Raw genomic sequence first — 26,426 nt, forward strand, 5'->3', positions numbered from 1 at the left:
AATAAAATTGTTTCTTGCTGCAGCGAAGGTGGTCCGCGGTTCTTGGGGTGGGGCCCCGTCTCCTGGCCCCCCCACCCCCCCCGAAGGAACACGCAGACACTCTGGATCCAGTCAGTCCGTTTATGAGGCCGGTCCGGTCCAGGCGCCCCTGGCCCACGACGGGGTGGAGGGCAGCCAGGCCCAGGGGCCCAACTCAGTCTTTCCCTCCAGGCGGGTCGGGATGGGGGGTGGGAGGGGGTGGGGAGGGGGGGTAGCCGTGGGGGGGGCTGGACCCCCTCATTCTTGGATGTACAGGTTGCTGGGGGCGCTGGGGTCATCAGCCGGCCTTGTCTCCACCACCACAGGCCTGGGGAGGGGATTCGGGTGAAAGACCAGATCTCCCAGACACCCGCCCCCACCTCAGGCCTGAGGAGGGGGCGGGGGGCAGGCCCCCTGGACCCTCCCCTCCCACCCCCGGTCCCTCCCGGACCCCTACCTGGGTGATCCAAGGAGCCGAAAGGTCAGGCTTGTGTCTCTCAGTTCTTGCAGAGGCTGGCGAGAGAAAAGGCCAAAGTGAGAGATCAGACCCGCGGCCCCGGCGTTGGGGGGGGGGGGGATGGGAGGGGATGGGGTGGGGGGTCTCCAATCCACAGAGAGTAAGAAGAAGACATGGGGGACTTCACCTCCTGGACCCGCCGGGCCGTTGTGGAAGAAAGGAAGGAATCGCAGACGAGACGTGGAAAGTGTCACAGAGCACAGACCAGACACACTCACACTCTATCTCTCACACACACGGTTTCAAAGGCAAAGATAAGGGATAATAACAACGATAATGATAATAATGTTGGTATTTGTTAAGCGCTGACTGTGTGCCAAGCACTGCTCTAAGCGCTGGGGTAATCAATCAATCAATCGTATTTAAAGCGCTCAATAAATACGATTGATGGTGATGATTGAGCGCTTACTGTGTGCACAGCACTACTATGCACTTGGGAAGTACAAGTTGACAACATATAGAGACAGTCCCTACCCAACAGTGGGCTCACAGTCTAAAAGATAGACTGTGGGTAGATACAAGATCATCAGATGGTCCCACGTGGGGCTCACAGTCTTCATCCCCATTTCACAGATGAGGCCCAGAGAAGTTAAGTAGCTTGCCCAAAGTCACCCAGCTGATAAGTGGCGGAGTCGGGATTAGAACCCACGCCCTTTGACTCCCAAGCTCGGGGTCTTTCCACTGAGCCAGGCTGCTTCTCCCAAGCTCTCAGCACGCAGTAAGCATTCATTAAATGTCATTATTGGTTGATTGAAACCCGTCTCAGGACCCAGCAGAGGGGCTCCCCCAGGGCAGTGCCCGCTTGGCCCCCACTTTCTCCTCCGCCCCTTTAACCCCCCAACTCCTTCCCCGAAGGAGAGGGGACGGGGGAGAAGAGGCCAGCCCACATACCTGGTCCGAGCCGAGGGCCCAAACTTGCACCCCGTGTTTCCAGAAGGCCTGGAGCCGGTCCCCAACCAGAGCTGGGGGGAAAATAATAATAATAATAATAATTAATAATGGTATTTGTTAAGTGCTTACTATGTGCAAAGCACTGTTCTAAGCGCTGGGGAGGTTACAAGGTGATCAGGTTGCCCCATGAGGGCTCACAGTTTTAATCCCCATTTTAGAGAAAATAATAATAATAATAATGGTATGTGTTAAGTGCTTACTATGTGCAAAGCACTGTTCTAAGTGTTGGGGAGGTTACAAAGTGATCAGGTTGTCCCATGGGGGCTCACAGTTTTAATCCCCATTTTACAGATAATAATAATAATAATAATGGTATTTGTTAAGTGCTTACTATGTGCAAAGCACTGTTCTAAGTGCTGGGGAAGTTACAAGGTGATGAGGTTGTCCCACAGGGGCTTACAGTCTTAATCCCCATTTTACAGATGAGGTAATTGAGGCCCAGAGGAGTTAAGTGAATTGCCCAAAGTCACACAGCTGACAGTTGGCAGAGCTGGGATTTGAAACCATGGCCTCTGGCTCCAAAGCTCTTTCCACTGAGCCACGCTGCCTCTCAATAATAATAATGTTGGTATTTGTTAAGCGCTTAATAGGTGCCTGAGCACTGTTCTAAGCGCTGGGGGAGATACAAGATCATCAGATGGTCCCACAGTCTTCATCCCCATTTTACAGATTCATTCATTCATTCAATCGTGTTTATTGAGCGTTTACTGTGTGCAGAGCACTGTACTAAGCGCTTGGGAAGTACAAGTTGGCAACATATAGAGACGGTCCCAACAGCGGGCGGCCCAGGTAAGTTAAGAGAAGCGGCGTGGCTCAGTAGAAAAGAGCCCGGGCTTTGGAGTCAGAGGTCATGGGTTCAAATCCCGGCTCTGCCCATTGTCAGCTGTGCGACTTTGGGCAAGTCACTTAACTTCTCTGTGCCTCAGTGACCTCATCTGGAAAATGGGGATTAAGACTGTGAGCCCACCGTGGGACAACCTGATCACCTTGTAACCTACTCAGCGCTTAGTGCTTTGCACATAGTAAGGGCTTAAAAATAGTAAGCGCTTAATAAACACCATTATTATTATTATTATTAATTAAGTGGCTTGCCCAAAGTCACCAGGGGGTGGGGGGAACCTACCCACGGCCTCCACGGCCTCGCTGAGGGGAATCTCGGACACCAGCATTCCCGGGGCGGGGCTCCCCTCCACTGTCACCAGGCGCAGGCTTCCTGAGGGATGGGGAGGGAAGGCTTAGGGATGTGGCCTGGGGAAGGGGCCCGCTGGGAGGAGAAATGGGGGGCTCGGGGGGCTCGGGGGGCTCACCCACCATCCAACAGCACCAGCACCAAGTTGTCTTCCAGCTGGGTCACCTGTACCGGCGCTGAGCCCTCTGCCAGAGGAAGATGGTCAGCGCCCGTGTCCCCCTCCAATATTATCAATTATCCAATATTGTTGATAATATTATCATTAATATTATTGTTGATAATAGTATCCAATTATCCAATATCGTTATTGGATAATAACAATAATGCCATTTGTTCATTCATTCATTCAATCGTATTTATTGAGCGCTTACTGTGTGCAGAGCACTGGACTAAGCACTTGGGAAGTACAAGTTGGCAACATATAGAGACGGTCAATCAATCAATCACTTGTATTTATTGAGCGCTTACTGTGTGCAGAGCACTGGACTAAGCACTTGGGAAGTACAAGTTAGCAACATATAGAGATGGTCAATCAATCAATCACTTGTATTTATTGAGCGCTTACTGTGTGCAGAGCACTGTACTAAGCGCTTGGGAAGTCCAAGTTGGCAACATATAGAGACAGTCCCTACCCAGCAATGGGCTCACAGTCTAGAAACCTTGTAGACCTAGAAACCTAGTAACCTGGATCACCTCGAATCCCTCCCCAGGGCTCAGAACAGTGCTTGGCACATAGGAAACGCTTAACAAATACCCTTCTAGACTGTGAGCCCCCTTCTAGACTGTGAGCTCCCTTATAGACTGTGAGCTCCCCTTCTAGACTGTGAGCTCCCTTCTAGACTGTGAGCCCACTGTTAATAATAATAATAATGGCATTTATTAAGCACTTACTATGTGCAAAGCACCGTTCTAAGCGCTGGGGAGGTTACAGGGTGATCAGGTTGTCTCACAGAGGGCTCACAGTCTTAGTCCCCATTTTACAGATGAGGGAACTGAGACACCGAGAAGTGAAGTGACTTGGCCAAAGTCACACAGCTGACAGTTGGCAGAGTCGGGATTTGAACCCATGACCTCTGACTCCAAAGCCCAGGCTCTTTCCACTAAGCCACGCTGCTTCTCACTGTTTGGTAGGGACTGTCTCTATATTCATTCATTCATTCATTCAATTGTATTTTTTGAGCGCTAACTGTGTGGAGAGCACTGTATTAAGCACTTGGGAAGTCCAGGTTGGCAACATATAGAGATGGTCCCTATCCAACAGCAGGCTCACAGTCTAGAAGGGGGAGACAGACAACAGAACAAAACATATTAAGAAAAAGAAAAACTCATTCAATCGTATTTAATGAGCGCTTACTGTGTGCAGTATATCAATCAATCGTATTTATTGAGCGCTTACTGTGTGCAGAGCACTGTACCAAGTTGGCAACATATAGAGACGATCTCTACCCAACAGTGGGCTCACAGTCTAGAAGGGGGTACACAGCATCATCATCATCATCAATCGTATTTACTGAGCGCTAACCGTGTGCAGAGCACTGTACGAAGCGCTTGGGAAGTACAAGTTGGCAACATCTAGAGACAGTCCCTACCCAACAATGGGCTCAAAGTCTAAAAGGGGGAGACAGAGAACAAAACCAAACATACTAACAAAATAAAATAGAATAGATATGGACAAGCAAAATAAATGTTGCCAAGCGCTTAGTCCACAGTAAGCGCTTAATAAATACGATGGAATGAATGAATGAATGACCAGCATTATTAGTAGTATTATTACTATTCCCTCCCACTCCTTTCCTTCCCGCCGCCCCATCCCACCCTACCATCCAGACCCGGTTGGCCGCTCCCACTCGGTTCCTCTCCCGGTCCTGGTCGCCCCCCGGACCCCCTCGCCCCCCGGGCCGCCTGACCTGAGCAGGAATCGCCGAACCAGCTGGACAGGGGTCCGAGGCGCAGCTTGTGGAAGCGGACGGGCCTCGAGGGTCCGGGCCCTGGGCTGACCCCGATGCAGACGGACGGGAGCTCGGCCTCCGAGGCGGTCAGCAGCGAGAACACGCGCAGCGGGGCGGGCAGCGGGAAGGCCACTTGCTGCGGGGGGCACTGGGGTCAGGGGGTGCCCAGGCCTCGACCCCCTCCTCTTCCCCTCCCCGCTGCCCTCGGGCACCTTGACCAGCAGGAACTTCTGCATAGGCTCGTACCACTGGAGCAAGGCCACGCCGGCCTCCAGGGCCGCACACAGGTACTGGCAGCCGCTCCCGGGGCTCTGGGCTGGACAGAGATGGACGGACACACGGGTGGGCGAAGGACCGGGGCAGAATCAATCAATCAATATCAATCGTATTTATTGAGCGCTTACTGTGTGCAGAGCACTGGACTAAGTGCTTGGGAAGTCCAAGTTGGCAACATATAGAGACAGTCCCTACCCAACAGTGGGCTCACAGTCTAGAAGGGGGAGACAGAGAACAAAACCAAACATATTAACAAAATAAAATAAATAGAATAGATATGTACAAGTAAAATAAATAGAGTAATAAATCCATACAAAAATATGTACATATATACAGGTGCTGTGGGGAATGGAAGGAGGTAAGGCCGGGGGGATGGAGAAGGGGAAGAGGGGGAGAGGAAGGAGGGGGCTCAGTGTGGGAAGGCCTCCTGGAGGAGGTGAGCTCTCAGTAGGGCCTTGAAGGGAGGAAGACAGCTAGCTTGGAGGATGTGGGGAGGGAGGGCAGAAGGTCAACCGCGCCCGCCTGAGCGCTCACCTCCTCCAGGAGGCCTTCCCAGACTGAGCCCCCTTTTTCCTCTCCCCCTCCCCACAGCACCTGTATCTATGATGATGATGGTATTTGTTAAGCGCTTACTATGTGCAAAGCGATACTCCTCACCCTGGGCTTCAAGGCTGTCCATCCCCTCGCCCCCTCCTACCTCACCTCTCTTCTCTCTTTCTCCAGCCCAGCCCGCACCCTCCGCTCCTCTGCCACTAATCTCCTCACGGGGCCTCATTCTCGCCTGTCCCGCCATCGACCCCCAGCCCACTTTCTACCTCTGGCCTGGAATGCCCTCCCTCCACAAATCCGCCAAACTAGCTCTCTTCCTCCCTTCAAAGCCCTACTGAGAGCTCACCTCCTCCAGGAGGCCTTCCCACACTGAGCCCCCGCCTTCCTCTTCCCCTCCTCCTTCTCCCCATCCTCCCCGCCTTACCTCCTTTCCCTCCCCACAGCACCTGTATATATGTATATGTGTTTGCATGTATTTATTACTCTATTTTACTTGTACATATTCTATTTATTTTACTTTGTTACTGTGTTTTGTTTTGTTCTCTGTCTCCCCCTTCTAGACTGTGAGCCCACTGTTGGGTAGGGGCCGTCTCTATGTGTTGCCAAGCCAACTTGGACTTCCCAAGCGCTTAGTCCAGTGCTCTGCACACAGTAAGCGCTCAATAAATACGATTGAATGAATGAATGAATGAATTTGTTATGCATTTACAGATGAGGTAACAGAGGCCCAGAGAATAATAATAATAATGATGGTATGTGTTAAGCGCTTACTATGTGCCAAACACCGTTCTAAGTGCTGGGGGGGGGATACAAGGTGATCAGGTTGTCCCACGGCACATAGTAAGCGCTTAACAAATACCATCATTATTATTATTATTGCCCCAGGGCTTACTGGCACACAGTAAGCATTTAACAAATACCGTTATTATTATTACCCCAGGGCTTACTGGCACATAGTAAGCGCTTAACAAATACCATCATCATCATTATTATTATTATTATTATTATTATTATTATTATTATTATTATTATTATTATTACCCCAGGGCTTATTGGCACATAGTAAGCATTTAACAAATACCATTATTATTATTACTCCAGGGCTTATTGGCACATAGTAAGTGCTTAACAAATGCCATCATTATTATTATTATTACCCCAGGGCTTATTGGCACATAGTAAGCGCTTAACAAATACCATCATTATTATTATTATTACCCCAGGGCTTATTGGCACATAGTAAGCATTTAACAAATACCATTATTATTATTATTATTACCCCAGGGCTTATTGGCACATACTAAGTGCTTAACAAATACCATTATTATTATTACCCCAGGGCTTGTTGGCACATAGTAAGCACTTAACAAATGTCATCATTATTATTACCACCCCAAGGCTTATTGGCAGATAGTAAGCACTCAACGATTACCATTATTATTATTATTATTATTATTATTATTATTATTATCATCCCAGGGCTTATTGGCACATAGTAAGCGCTTAACAAATACCATTATTATTATTGCCCCAGGGCTTATTGGCACATAGTAAGCGCTTAACAAATGCCATCATTATTACCACCCCAAGGCTTATTGGCACATAGTAAGCGCTTAACAAATACCATCATTATTATTATTATTATTATCCCAGGGCTTATTGGCACATAGTAAGCGTTTAACAAATACCATCATTATTATTATTATTATTACCCCAGGGCTTATTGGCACTTAGTAAGCGCTTAACAAATGCCCACATTATTATTATTATTATTATTGTCTCTGCTTACTGCCGTATTGTATTTTCCAGGCACTTAGTACAGTGCCGTGCCCACAGTAAGCACTCAGTAAATCCGATTGAATGGAGGGTTAATCCATTGATTAATGGGTTAATGGATTAACTACGATTGCTTGATTGACTGATTGATTAGGAGGCCGACTCACCCACGCAGCAGCTCTGGCAGCCCTTGGTGTCTGGGATCTTGCTGGAGACGGCGTTCTTCCTGAGCGGGGGATAAGTGGGGCGGGGGGCTTGAGGTGGGCAGGGGGTCGGGGGTCTGGGGGGGTCAGGGAGCAGGGGGGGTCAGGGGTCAGGGGTCAAGGCACTGACCGGGGCAGCAGGCGGTGGGGCCCGATGTAGGCCGCCAGCCTCAGTTCCTTCTTGTCCAGCAGCCCCAGCAGGCTGTGAGCGTACAACTGGGCAGTCTTCCCTGGGGGGCAGGGGTCGGTCCACCTGAGCCCGCTGGACTCTGGGGGGACTCTGGACCCCCACCCCCGACCCCTCCCACTCCCACTCCCCCCAACCCCCAGACCTGAGACGGACATGAGGACATTACTGACGCAGTGGACCCAGGAGGTCCGGCTGGGGAAGAGCTGCGAAGACAGGGATGGGGATGGGGTTAGAGACCACCCCCTCTGGCCCCCCTCCCCAAGCCTGGGCCCACCCAGGGGAGCCCCCCTCATCCCCCCCGTCACCCACCATCTCCAGGGTGGCCTCCTGCTCGCTGCGGTTCAGGGTGAAGATGCCCTCCTCCGCCCCCAGGATCAGGTGTTGATCTGCAAGGCCGCGCGGGTGGGCAGACGGGCTCAGACCCCACTCACGGAGCCCTGTGGCGGGGTCCTCCCCCCTCCCCAGCCTCAGTTGCCCCCTGTGGTGTGGCCCAGTGGAAAGAGCCCGGGCTTGGGAGGCACAGGTCACGGGTTCAAATGCCGGCTCCGTCAACTGTCAGCTGTGTGACTTTGGACAAGTCACTTTCCCTGTGCCTCAGTTCCCTCATCTGTAAAATGGGTGTGAAGACTGGGACCCCCCCGTGGGACAACCTGATCACCCTGTAGCCTCCCCAGCGCTTAGAACAGTGCTTGGCACAGAGTAAGTGCTTAATAAATGCCATCATTAAATTAATTAAATTCAAATCCCGGCTCCGCCAACTGTCAGCTGTGTGACTTTGGGCAAGTCACTTCACTTCTCTGGGCCTCAGTGACCTCATCTGGATAATGGGGATTAAAACTGGGAGCCCCCCGTGGGACAACTTGATCACCTTGTAAACCCCCCAGCACTTAGAGTAAGTGCTTAATAAATGCCATCATTAAATTAATTAAATTCAAATCCCGGCTCCGCCAACTGTCAGCTGTGTGACTTTGGGCAAGTCACTTCACTTCTCTGGGCCTCAGTGACCTCATCTGGATAATGGGGATTACAACTGGGAGCCCCCTGTGGGGCAACTTGATCACCATGTAACCTCCATCACCTTGTAACCTCCCCAGCTCTTAGAACAGTGCTTGGCACCTAGTAAGCGCTTAACAAATGCCATCATCATCATTATTATTATTATTATTACTGTACCTTTGGTGGTGGGATGGGTCCAGGAGCTGGTACTGGTGATGCGGAGGGGACAGCCATTAAACACTTTGACCAGGAGTGAGCAGTCCTGGGGGGAAGAGAGGAGGCCTTCAGCATCCCCCCCGATCGTTGGGGGGGGGGTCTCCCACCGGGATGAGAGGGATCAGAGAGGTGGGATGGGCAGAGAGGGATCAGAAAGGTGGGATGAGATTTCCCTCACCTTCCTGTTGGTCCCTGGAGGCTGCCCATTATCTGGCGGGCCCTGGAGGCGAGGGGGCACGGGGATGGGATGGGGAAAGGGGCAGAGGTTGGCAGTCAAAGATGGGGTAGGCGAGGGGCAGAGGCAGGGCTGGACCCCCCCTCCCCACTCCCCCTGGCCGTCCTCACCGATCTCCGCTTCTTCTCCATTTTAGGGGGCAGGACAGGTGGCCTGTCGGGCTCTTGGGGTGGACACCAAAGCGATGGATCTGTGGGAGGTTGGAGTGGAGTTGGACCCAGGCGTCCAAGACGTCCCCAGGCCCGCCCCCTCCCAGTCCCTCGTCACCTGAGCGAGCGGAGAGGTGGGGGCTTCGGGGGGCTGGGAGAGGCGCCGGGTGGGGAGTCCGGGGAGGAGGCCCGCTGGCGCAGCGAACCAGGACCCCCGGGCTCAACCAGCCCTCCTCGACGGCAGGCCCTTCGTCCGACGGAGACCGGAATTTGGGCTGAGAATAATGAACAATAATAATAATAATGGCATTTGTTAAGCGCTTACTAGGCGTCCAGCACCGTTCTATCAATCAATCAATCAATCGTATTTATTGAGCGCTTACTGTGTGCAGAGCACTGTACTAATCGCTTGGGAAGTACAAGTTGGCAACATATAGAGACAGTCCCTACCCAACAGTGGGCTCACAGTCTAAAGCGCTGGGGTAATAATAATAATAATGTTGGTATTTGTTAAGCGCTTACTAGGTGCCCCGGACTCAACCAGCCCTCCTCGACGGCAGGCCCTTCGGCCAACGGAGACCGGAATTTGGGCTGAGAATAATGAACAATAATAATAATAATGGCATTTGTTAAGCGCTTACTAGGTGTCCAGCACCATTCTAAGTGCTGGGGTAATAATAATAATAATGTTGGTATTTGTTAAGCGCTTACTAGGTGCCCAGCACCGTTCTAAGCGTTGGGGTAATAATAATAATAATGTTGGTATTTGCTAAGCGCTTACTATGTGCCCAGCACCGTTCTAAGCGCATGGGTAATAATAATAATAATGTTGGTATTTGTTAAGTGCTTACTATGTGCCCAGCACCATTTTAAGCACTGGGGTAATAATAACAATAATGTTGATATTTGTTAAGCGCTTACTATATGCCAAGCACTGTTCTAAGCGCTGGGGGGATACAAGGTACTCAAGGTTGTCCCTCGTGGGGCTCACAGTCTTAATCCCCATTTTACAGATGAGGGAACTGAGGCCCAGAGAAGTGAAGTGACTTGTCCAAAGTCACCCGGCTGACAAGTGGCAGAGCCGGGATTAGAACTCATGACCTCCGACTCCTAAACCCGGGCTCTTTCCACTGAGCCACGCTGCTTCTAGGATGTCAGGTTGTCCCACCTGGGGCTCACAGTCTTCATCCCCATTTTCCAGATGAGGCCCAGAGAAGTCAAGTGACTTGCCCAAGGTCACACAGCAGACAAGCGGTGCCAAACTAGCTCTCTTCCTCCCTTCAAAGCCCTACTGAGAGCTCACCTCCTCCAGGATGCCTTCCCACACTCAGCCCCCTTTTTCCTCTCCTCCTCCCCATCTCCCCCACCCTACCTCCTTCCCCTCCCCACAGCATTTGTATATATTTGTACAGATTCATTACTCTATTTATTTTACTTGTCCGTATTTACTACTCTACTTTGTTAATGATGTGCATATAGCTATAATTCTATTAATTCTGATCATTTTGACACCTGTCTACGTGTTTTGTTGTCTGTCTCCCCCTTCTAGACTTCGAGCCCGTCTAGAAGGGTAGGGTAGGGACTGTCTCTATCTGTTGCCGACTTATAGTTCCCAAGTGCTTAGTACAGTGCTCCGCACACAGTAAGCACTCAATAAATATGACTGAATGAATGGAAGTGGTGGAGTCAGGATTAGAACCCATGACCTTCTTACTCCCAGGGCTCTGTCCATAATAATTACGGTATCTTGTTAAGCGCTTACTGCGTGCCGGGGCACTGTATTAAGCGCTGGGGTGGAAACAAGCAAATCGGGTTGGAGGCAGTCCCTGTCCCACGTGGGGCTCACGGTCTCAATCCCCATTTTCCAGAAGAGGTCACTGAGGCCTAGAGAAGTCAAGTGACTTGCCCAAGGTCACACAGCAGACGAGTGGAGGAGTCGGGATTAGAACCCGTGACCTTCCGACTCCCAAAGCTGGGCTCTAGCCATTCCGTCATGCTGCTTCTGAGTTTCTCCTATGTGCAGTGCACTCAATCGATCATTTATTGAGCGCTTATTGCGTTCAGAGCACTCAGTCATATTTCTGGAGTGCTTTACTCTGTGCTGAGCGCTCAGTCACCCATTTATTGAACGCCTAAAGATGTGGGGGGATATGGGGAGCCGATCCTGCTCAGGGAAGATCCTCCCCCCACCCCATCCCACCTCATCCCCTCCGCCCTCCGCCCGCGGGAAACCGAGGCCCAGTCCCCGCACCCCCAAGCCGCTTAGTACAGCGCAGTGCTCGACTCCCAGGAGGTGCTCAATAAATCCGATCGATCGTTTGAGCGGGTCTCACCTTGGGGGGCAACGGAGGGGGGACGTCGGTGGGCACGGAGGGGCTGAAACCAGAATGGGGGGAGAAAGAAACTGAGCTTTGGGGTGCAGGCAAGGCGAGCAGGGGGTTGGAGAATGGGGGTGGTGGGAGTGGGGTTCAGAGTTGGGGCCCAGGGAGAGGGGTTGGGGGTCGACGGGGGCCCCGGGGTGAAGTTTGGGGCAGGGGGCTTAGTGACCCAAGGGAGGACCCCGTCTCTCACACGTCCACGTCGTCGTAATCATTTTCCGAGTCTGACAGCTGCTCCCTGAATGATAATAATAATAATGGCATTAATTAAGCGCTTACTATGTGCAAAGCACTGTTCTAAGCGCTGGGGAGGTTACAAGGTGATCAGGTTGTCCCACGGGGGGCTCACAGTCTTAATCCCCATTTTCCAGATGAGGTCACTGAGGCCCAGAGAAGTTAAGCCATGCTGCTTCTCAAGCACCCTGAAGGGGTGGGGGCGTCTGTAATAATAACAATTTTGGTATTTGTTAAGCGATTACTATGTCCAAAACACTGTTCTAAGCGCTGGGGAGGTTAAAAGGTGATCAGGTTGTCCCACAGGGGGCTCACAGTCTTAATCCCCATTTTCCAGATGAGGTCACTGAGGCCCAGAGAAGTTAAGCCATGCTGCTTCTCAAGCACCCTGAAGGGGTGGGGGGCATCTGTAATAATAACAATTTTGGTATTTGTTAAGCGATTACTATGTCCAAAACACTGTTCTAAGCGCTGGGGAGGATACAAGGTGATCAGGTTGTCCCACGGGGGGCTCACAGTCTTAATCCCCATTTTCCAGATGAGGACTGAGGCCCAGAGAAGTTAAGCCACGCTGCTTCTCAAGCACCCTGAAGGGGTGGGGGTGTCAGTAATAATAACAATTTTGGTATTTGTTAAGCGATTACTATGTCCAAAACACTGTTCTAAGCGCTGGGGAGGTTACAAGGTGATCAGGATGTCCCACGGGGGGCTCACAGTCTTAATCCCCATTTTCCAGATGAGGTAACTGAGGCCCAGAGAAGTTAAGCCACGCTGCTTCTCAAGCACCCTGAAGGGGTGGGGGCGTCAGTAATAATAACAATTTTGGTATTTGTTAAGCGATTACTATGTCCAAAACACTGTTCTAAGCGCTGGGGAGGATACAAGGTGATCAGGTTGTCCGACAGGGGGCTCACAGTCTTAATCCCCATTTTACAGATGAGGTAACTGAGGCCCAGCAAAGTTAAGCCACGCTGCTTCTCAAGCACCCTGAAGAGGTGGGGGCGTCAGTAATAATAACAATTTTGGTATTTATTAAGCGATTACTAAGTCCAAAACACTGTTCTAAGTGCTGGGGAGGTTACAAGGTGATCAGGTTGTCCCACAGGGGGCTCACAGTCTTAATCCCCATTTTCCAGATGAGGTCACTGAGGCCCAGAGAAGTTAAGCCACGCTGCTTATCAAGCACCCTGAAGGGGTGGGGGCATCTGTAATAATAACAATTTTAGTATTTGTTAAGCGATTACTATGTCCAAAACACTGTTCTAAGCGCTGGGGAGGTTAAAAGGTGATCAGGTTGTCCCACAGGGGGCTCACAGTCTTAATCCCCATTTTCCAGCTGAGGTCACTGAGGCCCAGAGAAGTTAAGCCATGCTGCTTCTCAAGCACCCTGAAGGGGTGGGGGTGTCAGTAATAATAACAATTTTGGTATTTGTTAAGTGATTACTATGTCCAAAACACTGTTCTAAGCGCTGGGGAGGATACAAGGTGATCGGGTTGTCCTACGGGGGGCTCACAATCTTAATCCCCATTTTACAGATGAGGTAACTGAGGCCCAGCAAAGTTAAGCCACGCTGCTTCTCAAGCACCCTGAAGGGGTGGGGGCGTCAGTAATAATAACAATTTTGGTATTTGTTAAGCGATTACTATGTCCAAAACACTGTTCTAAGCGCTGGGGAGAATACTGGGTGATCAGGTTGTCCCACGGGGGGATCGGAGTCTTCACCCTCATGTTACAAAGGAGGCCTAGAGAAGTGAAGTGACTTGCTCAAAGTCACACAGCTAAGCGGGCAGATTTGAACCCATGACCTCTGACTCCCAAGCCCGGGCTCTTTCCACTGAGCCACGCTGCTAGGAGACCCCCCCACCCTTCCTAGAGGATGCCCCTCCCTTAGGGTCCCCCCCCCCCAAGTCCAACACCCAGAACCTGCTGCTGCCGCTGCTGCGGATGAAGGCCTCGGTGGCGCTTCTCCCATCTCCGGGGTCCTGGGCCAGAGCCTGGGGGGCGAGGGGAGGGACAGAGAGGACTTGGGGGGTCAACCGGGGGGCGACCCGGGAGAGGAGGGCAGGAGACCCCCAGAGGGATGGTGCCAGGGGAGCTTGCAAAGCAATCGGGGACCAGAGGCCGGAGAGGGCAAGATGCGGGGGGCCGGAGGCCGTGGCAAGGGATGGCGGGGGAGAGGGGGTCTCAGGGGGTCGCTGAGGGGGTGACAGGGCGATGGGGAGCATTTACCGTGCCCGGCGAACTGTCCACCTTCCTTCTGCAGAACGGTCTGAACTCGATGTGCCGTCCTAATATAATAATAATAATATAATGATGGCATTTATTAAGCGCTTACTACATGCAAAGCACTGTTCTAAGCGCTGGGGAGGTTACAAGGTGATCAGGTTGTCCCACGGGGGGCTCAATCATAGTTATTGAGCGCTTACTGTGTGCAGGGCACTGTACTAAGCGCTTGGGAAGTATAAGTCGGCAACATATAGAGACGGTCACTTATAGAAACATGTAGACAGGTGCCAAAAATTTGTACATATTTATTTTATTTTGTTACTATGTTTTGTTTTGTTGTCTGTCTCCCCCTTCTAGACTATGAGCCCGCTGTTGGGTAGGGACCGTCTCTATATGTTGCCAACTTGTACTGCCCAAGCACTTAGTCCAGCGCTCTGCACACAGTAAGTGCTCAATAAATACGATTGAATGAATGAATGAATGTTTGTACAGATTTATTACTCTATTTTACTTGTACATACTTACTATTCTATTTATTTTATTTTGTTAATGTGTTTTGTTGTCCATCTCCCCCTTCTAGACTGTGAGCCTGCTGTTGGGTAGGGACCGTCTCTCTATGTTGCCGACTTGGACTTCCCAAGCGCTTAGTCCAGCACTCTGCACACAGTAAGTGCTCAATAAATACGATTGAATGAATGAATGAATGTTTGTACAGATTTATTACTCGATTTTACTTGTACATACTTACTATTCTATTTATTTTATTTTGTTAATGTGTTTTGTTGTCCATCTCCCCCTTCTAGACTGTGAGCCTGCTGGTGGGTAGGGACCGTCTCTCTATGTTGCCAACTTGGACTTCCCAAGCGCTTAGTCCAGTGCTCTGCATACAGTAAGCGCTCAATAAATACGATTGAATGAATGAATGAATGAATGAATGTTTATACAGATTTATTACTCTATTTTACTTGTACACATTTACTATTCTATTTATTTTATTTTGTTAATGTGTTTTGTTGTCCGTCTCCCCCTTCTAGACTGTGAGCCCACTGTTGGGTAGGGACCATCTCTCTACATTGCCAACTTGGACTTCCCAAGCGCTTAGTCCAGCGCTCTGCACCCAGTAATCAATCAATCGAATTTTATTGAGCGCTTACTGTGTGCAGAGCACTGTACTAAGCGCTTGGGAAGTACAGGCTGGCAACCTATAGAGACAGTCCCTACCCAACAGTGGGCTCACAGTCTAGAAGTCGCTCAATAAATACGATGGAATGAATGAATGAACAAACAGAATTATAGCTAGATGCACATCATTAACAAATGAATGAACGAATACCATAATTATTATTATTATTATTATTGTTACGTACGGCCGCTGTCGGAGTCGGGGCGCTCGGAGGGGCCTCCCCTGTGAGTGGAGTGGATCCGGCGGGGGACGGCGGGCGGGAGCTGTGGGAGGGGAGGGGGCTCAGTGCTGTCCTCTCCCACCACCCCATTTCCTCCCTTGGCCCGTTCTTCCCTCTGCCCACCCCGTGCCCCTCGACTGGCCCCCAGGGTGGTCCCAGGCCTCCCTTTGGTGCCCTTCCTCGGCCCCGGCCCACCCTGGGCGACCCCTGACCTCTGGCTCCTCTTCCTCGGGCTCGACGCCCCCCGACCCTGTCCGGTGCTTGCTCGGGTCCCGCAGCCTTTCCAGCAGCTCCAGGGTCAGGCCGCGGTTCAGCCTCGGCTGGGCCACCATCTGGTGCTGGGGGCGAGGGTTACAGTGCCAGGCGTCCAGGGCGGGCGCGGAGGGGTCAGAGGTCAGGGCAAAGCTTGAAGGGGAGCCTGGAGAGGGACGGTGCCCTGGGGGGGGGCCTAATACTACTACTAATAACAATGATGGCATTTGTTAAGCGCTTACTATGTGCCCAGCACTGTTCTAAGCGCTGGGGGAGATACACGGTTGTCCCGCACTGGGCCCACAGTCTTAACGCAGCGTGGCTCAGTGGAAAGAGCCTGGGCTTTAGAGTCAGAAGTCATGGGTTCAAATTCCAGCTCGGCCACTTGTCAGCTGTGTGGACTTGTTCAGCGCTTTGCACATAGTAAGCGCTTAATAAATGCCATTATTATTATTATTAAGTCACTTAACTGCTCTGGGCCTCGGTGACCTCGTCTGTAAAATGGGGATTAAGACTGTGAGCCCGCCGTGGGACAACCTGATCACCTTGTAACCTCCCCAGCGCTTAGAACAGTGCTTTGCACATAGTAAGCGCTTAATAAATGTCATTATTATTATCATTATCACTAAGTCACGTAACTTCTCTGGGCCTCAGTGACCTCATCTGCAAAATGGGGATTAAGACTGTGAGCCCCCCGTGGGACAACCTGATCACCTTGTAACCTCCCCAGTGCTTAGAACAGTGCTTTGCACATAGTAAGCGCTTAATAAATGCCATTATTATTATCATTATTACTAAGTCACATAACTTCTCCTGTCCTCAGTGACCTCATCTGCAAAATGGGGATTAAGACTGTGAGCCCCCCGTGGGACAACCTAATCACCTTGTAACCTCCCCAGCACTTAGAACAGTGCTTTGCACATAGTAAGCATTTAATAAATGCCATTATTATTATCATTATTACTAAGTCACGTAACTTCTCTGGGCCTCAGTGACCTCATCTGTAAAATGGGGATTAAGACTGTGAGCCCGTGGGACAACCTGACTGCCTTGTAACCTCCCCAGCGCTTAGAACAGTGCTTTGCATATAGTAAGAGCTTAATAGATGCCATCATCATTATTATTATTAATCCCCATTTTACAGATGAGGTCACTGAGGCCCAGAGAAGCAAAGTGACTTGCCCAAAGTCTCACAGCGGAGCCGGAATTAGAACCCATGCCCTCTGATTCCCAAGCCTGGGCTCTCCCGGGGGGCGGAGCGGGGCCGGGGCCGGGGAACGGGGGGCTTAGTGGGGGTCAGGGCTGGGGGGAGAGGTTTTTTCTGGGCCGGGGGTTGTGGTGGGACGGGTCTGGGGGCAGCGCTCACGCTGAGCATCTTAGTGGCACAGGGCCTCTTCTTGGGGTTCTTGGTCAGGGCGACTTTGACGAAGTTGTGAAAGGTGGCAGACCTGGGGAAGGGGCAATAAGGGGGGTCCGGTCTTGCACCCCACACCTTCTCCTGGCCTCCCCACCCTCCTCCCCAAGCCAGTCCCGCAGCCCCTCACCAGCGCGCCTTGTCCTTCAGCTTGGGGGGCTGGTAGCCACTCTTGGTCATGAGGAAAAGCACCCTGGGGTGGGGTGGAGGTGAGGAAATGAAAGAGAAAAGGAGGTCTCTGCCCCCATCCCCCAATTTCCCCCACCCTGCCCAACCCTGCCCTCTCCCACCCCCTTGGGAGAGGACCAGAGAGGGGAAAGGGCAGCATGAAGGGGGAGAAGTAGAGGGAAGAGTCCTGAAGGGCAGGGGAAAAGTGGGGGGTCTGCAGGTCTTGGGGGGGTGGGAGGAGTAGGGGGGGCGGACCTGAGTGGGTGCACGTCGAACATGGGCGGTTGCCGCTCGGCCAGCTCGATGGCCGTGATGCCCACGGACCAGATGTCACACAGCTCGGTGTAGCCTCCCTTCAGGGCCACCGCCGCCACTTCTGGGGCCATCCTGCAGGGAGAAGGCCAGAACGCGTCACAGACCCTCAGAGATGCACTCATCCATTCAATGGTATTTATTGAGCGCTTACTGTGGGCAGAGCACTGGACTAAGCGCTTGGGAAGTACAAGTCGGCAGCATCTAGAGACGGTCCCTACCCAACAACGGGCTCGCAGTCTAGAAGGGGGAGACGGACGACGAAACGAAACACGTGGACAGGTGTCAAGTCGTCAGAATAAATAATAATAATGATGATGGCATTTATTAAGCACTTACTATGGGCAAAGCACTGTTCTAAGCGCTGGGGAGGTTACAAGGTGATCAGGTTGTCCCTTAGGGGGCTCACAGTCTTCATCTCCATTTTACAGATGAGGTCACTGAGGCCCAGAGAAGTGAAGTGACTTGCCCAAAGTCACCCAGCTGACAACTGGCAGAGCCGGGATTCTAACCCGCGACCTCTGACTGCCCAGCCCGGGCTCTTTCCACTGAGCCACGCTGCTTCCCCGTGTACATGAACTGAGGCGCAGAGGCGTTAAGTGACTCGCTCAAGGTCACACAGCAGGTAAGTGGAGGAGCCGGGCTTAGAGCCCAGGTCTTCTGGCGCTCAGGCCCGTGTCTCCGAAGCGCTCAGTGCGGTGCCCTTTGGGCGGTAGGCGCTCAGTAAGTGACCGATCGGCCTGCAGGGCTTCAGAGAGAGACGCAGTTCCGGCCCTTACCAGTAGGGGGTGCCGATGAAGGACAGCCGCCGGGCAAACGTGGCGCTGAGCTGGGCCGAGATCCCAAAGTCCGCTAAGGGGACAGGGCGGGGCAGGGACGAAGAGCCATCCTCAGGCCCCAGTCCTCACCCCCACACCCATAAACCCCCGCCACCCCCAGCCCTCACCCCCATAAACCCCCACCATTCCCCTGTCCCCCACTCCCCATAAACCCCCACCATCCCCCAAAACCCCCATGCCCCCCACCCCCATAAACCCCACGATCCCCATCCCCCAAAACCCCCATGCCCCCTACCCCCATAACCCCCCCACCATCCCCAGGACCCCGACCCCCATAAACCCCCACCATCTCCATGTTCCCCACCCCCATAAACCCTCACCATCCCCATCCCCCATCCCCCATAAACCCCACCATCCCCATGTCCCCCACCCACCATAAACCTTCACCATCCCATACCCCCCACCCCCATAAACCCCATCATCCCCATGCCCCCACTCCCCATAAAGCCCCACCACCCCCATCCCCATGCCCCCACCCCCATAAACCCCCACCATCCCCAACCCCATGTCCCCCACCCCCATAAACCCCCACCATCTTCATCCCCCATCCCCCAAAACCCCCACCATCCCCATGCCCCCCACCCCCATAACCCCCCACCGTCTCCAGGCCCCCCACCCCCATAAACCCCCACCATCCCCATGTTCCCCACCCCCATAAATCCCCACCATCCCCATCCCCATGTCCCCCACCCTCATAAACCCCCGCCATCCCCATCCCCCAAAGCCCCCACCATCCCCATGCCCCACCATCCCCAGGACCCCCACCCCCACAAACCCCCACCCCATAAACCCCACCATCCCCATACCCCCCACCTCCCATAAACCCCCACCATCCCCATCCCCCACCCCCAAAACCCCCACCACCCCCACACCCCCCACCCCCATAAACCCCCACCACCCCCATACCCCACCCCCAAAACCCCCACCACCCCCATACCCCAACCCCAAAACCCCCCACCATCCCCACGCCCCAACCCATAAACCCACACCATCCCCGTCCTCCACCCCCATAAACCCCCCCATCCCCATCCCCATGTCCCCCACCCCCAAAACCCCCACCATCCCCAGCCCTCACCCCCATAAATCTCCACCATCCCCATCCCCATGTCCCCCACCCCCCATAAACCCCCACCATCCCCATCCCCCACCCCCATAAACTCCCACCATCCCCATTCCCGTAGCCCCTCCATCCCATCGGTCCCCAGCCCCCACTCACCCAGTTTGACCTCTCCGCTGTCATTGATGAGGATGTTGGCTCCCTGGGGGGAGGGGGGCGGGAGGCGTACACCATTAGACCTTCACCCCCATACCACCCACCCCCACTTCTCTTCACCTTCCTAATCGCCCCTTCCCCGGCCCTGCCCTCGGACCTACCGCTAGGCCCACCAGCCCTCAGCACAAACCCTCACTCTTGGGCTTCAAGGTTCTCCATCACTTCTTTCCCTCCTCCCTCACCTCCCTTTTCTCCTTCTCCCACTCAGCCCGCACCCTCCGCTCACTGGGCCTCCTTCACACCTGTCCCACCGTCGACCCCTGGCCCACTTTCTACCTCTGGCCCGGAATGCCCTCCCTCCACACATCCACCAAACTAGCTCTCTTCCTCCCATCAAAGCCCTACTGAGAGCTCACCTCCTCCAGGAGGCCTTCCCAGACCGAGACCCCCCTTTTCCTCCGCTCCTCCTCCCCTCCCCATCGCCCCCACTCTATTCTACCCCCTTCCCCTCCCCACAGCACTTGTTTATATTTGTACATATTTATTTGTTTTATTAATGATTCATTCATTCATTCAATCGTATTTATTGAGCGCTTCCTGTGTGCAGAGCACTGGACTAAGCACTTGGGAAGTACAGGTTGGCAACATATAGAGATGGTCCCTACCCAACTTGTGCATGTATCTATAATTCTACTTATTTTGATAGTACTGACGCCTGTCTACTTGTTTTGTTTTTTTGTCCATCTCCCCCCTTCTAGACCGGGAGCCCGTTGTTGGGTAGGGACCATCTCTATCTGTTGCCAAATTGTACTTTCTAAGCACTTAGTCCAGTGCCCTGCACCCAGTAGGTGCTCAATAAGTACGATTGAATGAATGAAGCAGCGCTGCTTAGTGGAAAGAGCCCGGGCATGGGAGTCAGAGGCCATGGGTTCTAATCCTGGCTCCGCCACTTGTCTGCTGTGTGACCTTGGGTGAGTCACTTCTCTGTGCCTCAGTTCCCTCATCTGTAAAATGGGGATTAGGACTGTGAGCCCCGCGTGGGACCACCTGATGACCTTGTATCTACCCCAGGGCTTAGAACAGTGCTTGGCATGTAGTAAGCGCTTAACAAATACCATTATTATTATTATCATTACAAGCCCGCCCCCGGCGCCTTCACCTTGATGTCCCGGTGGATCTTGCCTTGGGAGTGTAGGTAGGCCAGGCCCTGCAGTGTGGGGGGAGAAAGGAGTCACAAACGCCCCTTCCACCTTCCCTTGTCGCCCCTTCCCCTTCGGTGACCCCCCTGCGGCGTCACCTGGAGGACCTCCCTGCACACATAGGCGATCTGCAGCTCCGTCAGAGGCCCCGTCACTGCAGACACAAGAGGCCAAGGGGGGAAACTGAGGCCCAGCCACCCCTCTGCGACCCCCACCTCATCTCCGCCCCCTGCCCCAGGCCTGCGTGCAGAGGGGGAGTCGGAAGGGCTGGGGGGGGGGGGTGGGAGGCGGGGACCCACCGCCTCCATCCCAACCCTTGCCCCCCACCTCACCGTGATAAATGTCCTGGAGAGACCCAGCCCCGCAGAACTCCATGCAGATCCACAGCTTGTTAAACCTGCGGGAGGGCGGAGGGGTGCGGGAAGAAGGGGTGAGCCCAGGGCACACAGACAGACAGACAGACAGACAGACAGACGGACAGGCGGACATCAGCCAGGGCGAGGTGGGGGGTCATTCATTCATTCAATCGCATTTATTGAGCGCTTACTGTGTGCAGAGCACTGGACTAAGCACTTGGGTGACTACAAGTCGGCGACATAGAGAAACAGTCCCTACCCACCAGCGGGCTCACAGTCTAGAAGGGGGAGACGGACAGCAACACAAGACATGTGGACAGGTGTCAAGTCGTCAGAATAAATGGAATTAAAGCTAAATGCACATCATTGACAAAATAAATAGAATAGTAAATATGTACAAGTAAAATAGAGTAACAAATTCATTCATTCATTCATTCATTCGTATTTATTGAGCGCTTACTGTGTGCAGAGCACTGTACTAAGCACTTGGGAAGTACAAGTTGGCAACATAGAGAGACGGTCCCTACCAAAAGTGGGCTCACAGTCTAGAAGGGGGAAACAGGCAACAAAACAAAACATAGTAACAAAATAAAATAAATAGAATGAATATGTACAAATAAAATAAATAAATAGAGTAATAAATACGTACAAACATATATGCATATATACAGGTGCTGTGGGGAGGGGAAGGAGGAGAGCGTTGGTGGAGACCCCAGCCCGTCGAGGCAGGGGGCAGGATGGGGCAGAGAGGGGCTTGGCCGATTCATTCATTCAATCTTATTTATTGAACGCTTACTGTGTGCAAATCTGTACAAACATATATACAGGTGCTGTGGGGAGGGGAAGGAGGTAGGGCGGGGGGGATGGGGAGGAGGAAAGGAAAAAGGGGGCTCAGTCTGGGTCCCCTGGAGCGGGAGCGTTGGTGGAGACCCCAGCCCGTCGAGGCAGGGGGAAGGATGGGGCGGGGAGGGGCTAGGCCGATCTATTCATTCAATCATTTATTGAACGCTTACTGTGTGCAAAGCACTGTGCTAAGAGCTTGAGAGAGTATGATGTAACAGCAAACAATGAACAGGGATACGGAGTGGCCAGTGTGGGAAGGAAGGGTGGGAAGGCTGCAGGGGCGGACTCCCATGAGGAGGAGGAGGAGGAGGAAGAGGGGGTCGTCCTGGGGCTGGAAGTCTGGGAGGGTGGGCCGGGATTCCCTCACCCCCCCGAATCCTAGGGCCCAGACCTGAGGTAGCTGCCGTGATAGGCAACGATGTTGGGGTGCTTGCAGTTGCGGATGATCAGAATCTCCTGCTGGAGGGTGGAGACGTCATCGTCTGTGGGAGACACAGGGTCGGGAGTCGGGATGAGGGTGGGAGAGGGTCCCGAGGGCCGGGTGTCGAGGGGAGGGGGCTGAAGGCTGTGGTGGCAGAGAAGCAGCAGAGTCTTGGGAGTCAGGACCTGAGTTCCTATGCCGGCTCTGCCACTTATCCGCCCTATGACTTCTACACTGTGAGCCCGCTGTTGGGTAGGGACCGTCTCTATATCTTGCCAACTTGGACTTCCCAAGCACTTAGTCCAGTGCTCTTCACCCAGGAAGCGCTCAAGAAATATGATTGAATGAATGAATGAATAAATTGAGCGCTTCCTGGGAGCAGAGCACTGTACTAAGCACTTGGGAAGTACAAGTTGGCAACATATAGAGATGGTTAGGTAAGTCACTTCATTTCCCCGGGCCTCAGTTACCTCATCTATATAATGGCGATTAAGACTGCGAGTCCCATGTGGGACATGGACTGTCCATCCTGATTGCTTCGTAAGTGCCCCAGCACTTAGAACAGTTTTACTTGTACATATTTACTATTCTATTTATTTTATTTTGTTAATATGTGTTGTTTTGTTGTCTGTCTCCCCCTTCTAGACTGTGAGCCCGCTGTTGGATGGGGACCGTCTCTATATGTTGCCAACTTGTACTTCCCAGGCGCTTAGTCCAGTGCTCTGCACACAGTTAGCGCTCAATAAATGCGATTGAATGAATGAATGAATGAATGAATGAACAGTGCCTGATTCATAGTAAGTGCTTAATGATAATGATAATGGCATTTAATAAGCGCTTACTACGTGCAAAGCACTGTTCTAAGTGCTGGGGATTAGGCTGTCCCATGGGGGGCTCACAGTCTTCATCCTCATTTTACAGATGAGGGAACTGAGGCCCAGAGAAGTTAAGTGATTTGCCCAAAGTCACACAGTGGACAATTGGCGGAGCCGACAATTATTAAGAATATAGGGCTGAGGGTGGGGATGGGAGGAGGCTGAGGGCTGGGTGGCAGGGAAGGGATTAAGGAGGAGGGAGGGGATGTGGGGAGCTGAGGGGGAGAGGAGGGACTGAGGGGCGGGGGAGGAGTTTGAGAGCCAACACAGGGAAGGGGACTAAGGGCAGGGGAGAGGCCTGGCTCAGTGGTAGAGAAGCAGCGTGGCTCAATGGAAAGAGCCCGGGCTTTGGAGTCAGAGGTCATGGGTTCAAATCCCGGCCCTGCCAGTTGTCAGCTGGGTGACTTTGGGCCAGTCACTCCACGTCTCTGTGCCTCAGTTCCCTCATCCGTAAAATGGGGATCAAGACTGTGAACCCCCCGTGGGACAACCTGATCACCTTGTAACCTCCCCAGCGCTTCCAACAGTGCTTTGCACATAGTAAGCGTTTAATAAATGCCACCCTTTATTTATTTATTATTATTAAAGGCAGGGGAGAGGCTGAGGGGCAGAGGAGGGGGCCAAAGGCAGGGGAGAGGCGGAGGGTCAGGGAAGTAGCCGAGGGCTGGACCGGTGGAGACCGTTGAGGGCCGGCTGACTGGCCGCCTTACCTGGTTCCACCTTCACCATCTTGATGGCCACCAGTTCCCCTGCCGCCTTGCCCCGGGCCTGGAGAGGATGGGACAGTGCTTTGCACATAGTAAGCGCTTAATAAATGCCATCATTATTAGTATTATTATGGGGGATGCGTGTGAACCCAGCTCTTTCCCCTCTACTCCTTCCTCCTGCCTGGAATTCACTTCAACTCCTGCCTCCCCCAGCTAGACTGCCGGCTCCCTGAGGGCAGGGATCGCGTCTCCCCGAGTGCTCCTTGCAGTGCTCAGCACACGGTAGGGGCTCAGTCAGCGTTATCGATCGATGGGTCCGGTCCAAGAGCTGGGTCCAGCCCACTTTCCCACCCCCACCCCCTAACCCTCCTTAGGGAGGGAGGTTTGGGTGGTGGCGGGGCGGGAGGGGCAGGAAGCCAGGCCTGCAGCTGCTATCAGCCTCACAGGAAGTTCTGAGCAGCGATGCTCCCTGGACCGGGCCGCACCTCCCATCCAGCCCCCAGCCCCGCTTCCCGCTCCCACCTCCCTCCGCCTTCTCCTTTCCCAGTTTTGTTTGGTGGGATGGGAGGGTGGGGGGTGCTCCCAGAACCCCCTCTTCACCCCGGAGAGTGGGAGAGCTTCCGTCATCCCCACCCCAGGCGGTGCCCAGCCTGGATCTGCCCAGGGATGAGGCACCCTTGCACCCCCCTGGACCTGACAGGGAGGGGGCCGGATGCCAGGGGGGCAGCAGACGGGGGGACCAGAACCTGGGAATGTCCTTGGGCCCGAAATGGGCATGCAGACAAGATGCAAAGCAAAATTCAAATGAGCATCCATTAGCTGGGAGCCTGTAGCTCGGCCACTTTTTGCATCGGGGGGTGCAGGCTATTTATCTTGCCCGCTGCGGGCCCCCATCCCCATCATCCCGGCCGTGCTGCAGTCCGGCCTGGTCCGGCGGGTCGGATGGGGGACCGGAGAGCTGAGATTCTGGGGGAGACCCAGAGTTGGAAGGAAGGTGGCAGAGAAAACAGTTGACCCCGGGAAGAGGGGTCAGGGAAAGGAGCTGGGCTGGGGGGCAGTTATCAGTGGGGTGGGGGATACAGAGGAGGCAAATAGCCCAGAGACCCCAGTCCTCCAACAGCTTCAGAGACCAAGGATCCCCTCCCCCTCAACCACCACCCTCCACCCTCCGCCACCCATCTCACGCTCCTCCCCAGAGGCAGCCACATCGCAGGTTCCAGGAAGGGCCCTGCCGGGGAGGATGGGGGAAGGTCCCGTCACCTTGAAAACCTCCCCGTACGTGCCGCCCCCCACACGCTGGAGCAGCTCGAAGTCCTCCTGGGGGTCCCGGGTGGAGATCTGGAGGGCGGCGCAGTGGCGGGGGTCCATGGCGGGCCTGGGGTTGGGAGGGCAGAGAGAGGCCCGGGAGGCCGCCCTGCCACCGAACCGCCTGCCCTGAGCCGCCTGCACCACGCCGGGTTCCCTCTCTCACTTCCTGCTCTGCAGGCCGGGCCCTGGGGGGCCCCCTAGGTGGGGGAGCTGGGCCCTGCAGCCCCTGGGGATCCCCCAATGTTCAAAGGAAGGAAGAAGAGGAGGAGGAGGAGGAGGAGGAAGGTGGAAGGTGGAAGGTGGAAGATGAAGAGAAGTAGGAGGACGAGGAAGAGGAGGAAGGTGGAAGGCAAAGAGAAGTAGGAGGAGGGAGGAAGAAGAGGAGGAGGAGGAGGAGGAAGAGGAGGAGGAGAAGGAGGAGGACGAGGAAGAGGAAGGTGGAAGGTGGAGGATGAAGAGAAGTAGGAGGAGGAGGAGGGTGGAAGGATAGGAGAAGGAGGAGGAAGAAGAGGAGGGAGGAGGAGGGAGGAAGAGGAGGAAGGTGGAAGGTGGAAGATGAAGAGAAGGAGGAGGAGGAGGAAGAGGAGGAGGAGGAAGAGGAGGAAGGTGGAAGACGAAGAGAAGGAGGAGGAGGACGAGGAAGAGGAGGAAGGTGGAAGATGGAAGATGAAGAGAAGGAGGAGGAAGAGGAGGAGGAGGAAGAGGAGGAAGGTGGAAGATGAAGAGGAGTAGGAGGAGGGGGAGGGAGGAAGAAGAGGAGGAGGACGAGGAGGAAGAGGAGGAGGAGGAGGAGGAAGACGAAGGTGGAAGGTGGAAGATGAAGCGAAGTAGAAGAAGGAGGAGGGTGGAAGGATAGGAGAAGGAGGAGGACGAGGAGGAAGAAGAGGAGGAGGAGGGAGGAAGAAGAGGAGGAAAAGGAGGAGGAGGAAGGAAGAAGAGGAGAAAGAGGAGGAGGAGGAGAAGGAGGGGGAAGAGGACGAAGGTGGAAGACGAAGAGAAGTAGGAGGAGGAGGGAGGAAGAAGAGGAGGAAAAGGAGGAGGAGGAAGGGAGAAGAGGAGAAGG

General features: G+C 53.5%; 1 protein-coding gene across 1 annotated transcript; it reads right to left on the reverse strand.

The window, feature by feature from the left end:
* Positions 1-258: 258 nt before the first annotated feature.
* Positions 259-25,423, reverse strand: MAP4K1 (mitogen-activated protein kinase kinase kinase kinase 1). Its single transcript, XM_038767046.1, has 31 exons — positions 25,316-25,423; positions 24,059-24,116; positions 22,444-22,534; positions 21,186-21,250; positions 20,952-21,007; positions 20,814-20,861; positions 19,658-19,700; positions 18,382-18,454; positions 17,546-17,677; positions 17,253-17,315; positions 17,075-17,156; positions 15,669-15,794; positions 15,421-15,499; positions 14,057-14,115; positions 13,751-13,821; positions 11,786-11,830; positions 11,548-11,590; positions 9,333-9,489; positions 9,176-9,255; positions 8,792-8,876; positions 7,928-8,004; positions 7,761-7,821; positions 7,559-7,658; positions 7,393-7,451; positions 4,837-4,940; positions 4,583-4,760; positions 2,798-2,860; positions 2,610-2,699; positions 1,427-1,497; positions 476-531; positions 259-346 (listed from the first exon to the last, which is right to left on the reverse strand). The coding sequence occupies exons 1-31, from the start codon at positions 25,421-25,423 to the stop codon at positions 277-279; spliced, it is 2,493 nt and encodes an 830-aa protein (XP_038622974.1). The 3' UTR covers positions 259-276.
* Between the last annotated feature and the right edge of the window lie 1,003 nt (positions 25,424-26,426).

This window comes from Tachyglossus aculeatus, chromosome 26, assembly GCF_015852505.1.
Source record: "Tachyglossus aculeatus isolate mTacAcu1 chromosome 26, mTacAcu1.pri, whole genome shotgun sequence".
NCBI lineage: Eukaryota > Metazoa > Chordata > Mammalia > Monotremata > Tachyglossidae > Tachyglossus > Tachyglossus aculeatus.